We start from the raw sequence: 5941 nt of genomic DNA on the forward strand, positions 1-5941 counted from the left end.
ACCCCAAAATTATTTTGTCCTGTGTGCTACCTATTCCACATGCTATACATTTCACAGTCACATGGACACTTTTTCATCAACAATAAAGCCACATGTCCCCCTCCTTATCACCACGGTGGCTCCCTGTAATTGGGTTTACCTCTTTTCTGTGGCTGAGACCCAGGCTATGAAGGAATATATTTGGGAAACCTTTTTAAGCCCCTGTCAACATAGTTTAAAATGTTTTAATTTATGTTTTAACAGTAAAATGTGTGCGCATTGATGTTAGGAGAGGTAGCTACATAACACTAAGCTAACATATCCTTTTATTCTCACAGTTAAAGAGGGCTGCTAGATGCTGCATTTTCATTAATGAAGTTAATCACTTGTAGGATCCTGCAAAAGGTGGCAAGTAGGAGGCAGCATCTAGCTACACTACAAACAACAGTGTAGTAAAATAAACCTTCATAACAAGCATCGTTAACAAATCCTTTGCTGGGAGTTTTGTCTGGTATTTGTAGCAGCGGGAGAGCAGTCACTATATGTGATGGAGAGGAACGCGAGTAGCTGATGTATACATACTGCTAACTCTGATTGGTACTTCGACAAATCTATGTCAAATTTAGTCCCGGTCAGTTTAAATCGAACAGAAGAAAATGGTGGAAAAAGTTACTCTTTCTCTGCCGAATCATAGTAAAAACACCACAAAAACTATAGATGATAGAAGAAAATCATGAAAATGACTTTATCAAGTTTTCATATGCCCCTTAATCCTGATTCAGCCAGATTCAGGGACACGGAAAGTGGGGAATGCTGATAACTCTCAAAATGAAGTTTCACTTCCAGTGAAGCAAGCCATCATTAGGCTGAAAAATCAAAAGAAATTCCAATCAGGGGGTGCTGAGGGTGCTGCAGCACTCCCCTTATTTTCAGATTGCAATTGTTAAAAAATAATGATAATAAAACATTCTTTACTTTATAATAATTTAAATGTAATAAAGACCCATGAGGAGTTTTTCATCATTTTCATATTTTCAAAATCTGCAGTAGCTGCACTGCTTAAGTCAGTGTCATATTTTCATTACAGTGAACCGAGAACTGACCGCATTGGGGTCGTGTCGCTACAACACACGCAGATTGAGATGCAAAGAGAGAAAGTCTATGCAGAGTTATAGGGCAGTTATATCTCCCATGCAATGTGTGTTTCAGTGGTAAATCTCACCATGTGACTGATGTGACACGATCGGTTACCACATATCAACAATATTATTGGTCCCACTCAGTCCTAAAAGTTCTCCCAGAACGAAGGAGCAGAGGGATGATGTCCGTCAGTGGTTTGATGTGTCAGTTAAACGTATATAATGTCTCTTTCCCTCATAGCAGTACCCCTCTTGTCACTGGGGTGGTACCCTCGAGGGTATATCTCAGTACCTTTAGTTAGGGAACATAATTGTACCATAATACATTGAAATTATATTTTCTAAGTTGTATTGACTCCACACACCCCGTCTCGTCTCCAGGCTTTTTATTTTATTGTTCTATTTTAAAAATTAGAAAATGAAAAGGTAATTTTCATACTTTAATTTTCATAAAATACATACTTTTCACCTGGAAAAACGTATTTAAGGTTCACAATTGGACCTTAAAACCACTGTTGTACCTTTGAGGTACATTTACATTGTTTGTACCTTGATGAATGAAAAATGTACCACTAGAGCACATACAACATACAGAGGTTTTACCATAAGATGTAAATCACTGATCAAAAACAGGGAGACCAGATTAGAGTCTGCCAAAACACATCTAAAAACCTGGACAGTTCTAGAACAACATTTTATCGACAGATGGGACAAAGATCAACCAGAATGATGGGAAGAGAAGAGTATGGCGAAGAGAAGGAACTGCTCATGATGACCAAAGCTGCTGCCTCTGCCTTCCAAGCATTATATTTTTCCTCTATGATGTGTTATGTAAACAGTGTAGATCAGCTTGTCAGGTAGCCAAAGGCTGTTCGCCTGTTACCTTATACTTTGCTGTCTGGCTGCTTTATCAGTAGACTAATGAGCGTAGTGTGGGTAGCCTAACTTCTAATATTAACATTAATTATTATCTAAAATAATGTTAATGCAATGAAAAAAGTGATTCATTCAATTTACTTGATTCAAATGTTTTCAAAATTTCCTCATGAATGATGCAAATACAGAAATTATAATAACTTTTGTTTTTCAGTTTACTTTTTATTTTTTTCTTTTTGCCACCGCAATAAATTCACTAGGTCTAACCCCATTGTGAGAGCTCTGGCTAAGCCCTTGAATAGAGGAATGATCAACATCTTTAAACTGAATAATTCTCCTTATATTTATATCTCTTATTGCACCGGTCATTTTACACTATGTAGTCAAAAGTTTATCCATTCCACTTGTGTCAGTATGATACATACACTAGCAGCGCCCTTGTAAACAACTGGGATACCATAGCGACAACCTAGAAACAACCTGGGATACCACTACTAACTACCTAGCTCTGGAAACACCATTGTAATCACCTTAACAACACTCCAGCAACCGCATGAAACACTACAGCAATCACCTTGGATTCAACTGTTTACCAACACCCTACCAACCAGCTGGAGTACCATAGCAACTGGGTAGCAAAACCTAAGCAACCACATGGAACACCATCTCAACCACCTGGCAACAATCAATCAATGAAAATAACCACTTTAATGTAAAATAACCTAAAAGCAACTGGACACAGCATAACACAGCATAAACAACCCTCTACATTTAACCATTCAATACCAAATAAACCCTAAACAGTCTACAACTGGTTTATCTATTCAACATTATCAGCTGGCTTTGTCAAGCCAACTTCTAGATTTTGATCTCTTTTTTTGTAATGTTTGCTGGTTTTATTCATGCACTTTGAAATGCCTTTGTACATTAAATATGCTACATAAACAAACATGCCTTGCATAAATAAGATCCAGTGTCACCCACCCTTTGTCCTTGCCCTCCACTGAGATGGCTTATGACAGTAGTTGTCTTTTCAATACAAAATTAACTTGTAGAAAATGACCTTTTCCTCTCAGATGAATAAATGAGTTTTTCTTAGAAAAAAATATTTTTTTTTACTGTTGTAGCAAGTACTTAAACTGTTTTAGCAAATAAAATGTTATACAAATATTGCTGTAGTCTTACTTTTCAATGGCTCTTTCTATCCATTGGCCTATTAATCATTAATTATATGGGCTACTACAATGCAAAGTTGCTGAGTTGCTGCTGAAGTGTGTAATAAAAATGTGGACCTGACCATTTAAAGGGCTAAGCAAGGGCAGGTTTATGGGGCCCAGGGTCAAGTTAATCTACCCCTGCATGGCATGTATCTAGCTTTGTGCTTGCTTAAGCTCATTTTTCAGCAGAAACAGCTGTGTGGTTTTCAACTTGTTAAATTCTTAGAACTAAACTCAGCGCAGAGAGGAACTGCAAAGGTTCGTGAAATTTTCCGGATAGATAAAGTTTGTCCCTCATCATCTGAACTGAAGCAGCCATTGACAAGTGAGTCATTTTCATTCAAATATAAACAAGATGCTCTTTATGCTGGTTTTATTCTGTTTTAATGGTGCAAATTGCTTTTGTGTATAAAATGTGCTATATACATAGATTTGCCTTGATGTGCCTATATTATGCCCAAACATGCAAGTAGTGGTCTTTGGCATACAAACTTATCCTTGTGTACCAAAACCTTTCAGAACATACACAATGCAAATACATGTTTAAGTCCTTAATGAGCAGGGATATGTTAAGGCTCACCGCTTTGCCAAAATGCATCAGCAAAAAATCCAACAGTTTAAAAAGTAACATACCCTGAGCAAAAGATTGCAAGGATTTTAGGTATTTCACCTTCAACTGTGTATAACATAAAAAAAATTCAAGGAATCAAGAGAATTATGACCAAAAGCTAGAAATAAATGTCTGACCATTGACCCTTCAGATTGCACTATATTAACTAGCTAACAAAACTAGCTTGTTTTTGTGATGGATATCACCCAATTTGCTTAGGAACACTTTTACAAACTGTTGTCAATAAACACTGTCTGTAGCTGCGTCCATAAATACATTACACAGTGGAAGTCATATGTCAGTAGCATCCAGAAACACTGCCAACTTCTCTGGGCCTGAGCTCATCTGATGCACTGGAAACACGCATTGTGGTCTGACGAGTCAACCTTTCCGATTGTTTATGGAAATAACTGACGTTGTGTTCCCCAAAACGAAAACATAAAGGACCATCCTGATTGTTAGCAGCAGAAAGTTCAAAAGCTAGGGCCTGTCATGGTGTATACATAGCCATATACATAGATTTGCCTTGATTTGCCTATATTATGCCCAACATGCGAGTAGTGATCTTATCCATACAAACTTATCCTTGTGTACCAAAACTTTTCAGAACATACACAATACAAATACATGTTTATGTTGTGTCTCTATTGGAGAGATCAACATCAGCTTCTCAGTTTTTCTCTGCACAGTTGAGTTTGTCTTGATTTGTTTGATCCAGATGTGAGAGTTCAACAGTACAGCTGCCAGATTTCATTGTATAGTGCAGCAGTGCTATAAAACTCACAATATATACCTTATATGTATAACAAGTCGGATGCAAAAGTTTGTGCGTTCCTAGTCAGATGACAATGTTTTATTAATTTAGGTGACAATAAGCTAATACATCCTCAACAGAGAACACACTTCGGCAGATTTTAATGCACAATTACTGTTTACTTGCTGAATTTAACATGAATTAAATAAAAATTATATTTGTACAAATAAGTCATATTTAATTTATTTAAAATATTTAAATATATAAAACTTACTTTTATTTGCTCATTTCTCATCAGTACTTAACAGAACTACCCTTATCTGTGTTTAATGTACAGAAATCAAGAAGCATCATGAATTCAACCCCATGGACAGAAGAATATCCTGACTATGTAGTAATTACATACATGGACTACCCTATGAATCAGACTATGGATTCACCATCTTGCGATGCCTTGTGTATTTTCTATGCAGTAACTAATGTGATCATCATTGTCCTGGGTGTTGCTGGAAAAGGTTTGGTGATCTGGATTGCAGGGTTTAAGGTGAAGAAGTCAGTCATTAGTACCTGGTACCTGAGCCTGGCTGTGTCTGACTTCATATTCTGCTCCTTCCTGCCATTCAGAGTCGTTAACATAGTCAAAGAAGAGTGGCTCTTTGGGCGTTTCATGTGCAAGTTCAGTTACTTCATCTTGTTCCTCAACATGTACAGCAGCATCTTCCTCCTCGTCATCATCAGTGTGGACCGCTGTGTGATTGTTACGTTTCCTGTCTGGGCTCAGAACATGCGCACTGTAAGAAAGGCCTCTGTGATTGTTGTGCTAGCTTGTATCATCTCAGCCGCACTTAGCACACCAACGGCTGTTTTCCGAGACACATATGAGATCGAATCAGTTTTTATATGCATTTACATTAATTTGCAAAATTATATTGCTACCGTAGTATGCCGATTCTTTTTTTTATTTGTGGTCCCGTTCCTGATCATCATTATCTGTTATATTGTCATCATACGAAAGCTGAAGTCCAACCAGACGGCGAGATCCAAAAAGCCATTTAAGATTATGACTGTACTGATTGTTACTTTCTTGATCTGCTGGCTACCATATCACACTGTTATTTTGATGGACTTATTCATGACATATGACGATTCATTGGACACCGCATATGTATTTAGTCTCATTCTTGCCAGTGCCAACAGCTGTCTGAATCTGTTTCTTTATGTGTTCATGGGAAAAGACATTAAGGAGCAATGTTATGCTCTTTGGTTGAAGATTGAGAATGCAGTCAAGGAGGAGGATGACCAGAACACAATCCAGGGAACAGCTTACACCACCTCTGGGGAAAGCCAACATTCAAGTAGCATTTAG

General features: G+C 37.5%; 1 protein-coding gene across 1 annotated transcript; it reads left to right on the forward strand.

Annotated features, from left to right (window-relative positions):
- Positions 1–4993: 4993 nt before the first annotated feature.
- LOC118827251 (chemokine-like receptor 1) lies at positions 4994–5941 on the forward strand. The gene has a single exon (XM_036598540.1). The coding sequence runs from the start codon at positions 4994–4996 to the stop codon at positions 5939–5941; it is 948 nt and encodes a 315-aa protein (XP_036454433.1).

Source organism: Colossoma macropomum, unplaced genomic scaffold, assembly GCF_904425465.1.
Source record: "Colossoma macropomum unplaced genomic scaffold, Colossoma_macropomum, whole genome shotgun sequence".
Lineage (NCBI taxonomy): Eukaryota > Metazoa > Chordata > Actinopteri > Characiformes > Serrasalmidae > Colossoma > Colossoma macropomum.

Bases quoted from the DNA above. Each gene is read 5' to 3' on its own strand.
- LOC118827251 (XM_036598540.1), top strand. From the start codon at position 4,994: ATGAATCAGACTATGGATTCACCATCTTGCGATGCCTTGTGTATTTTC.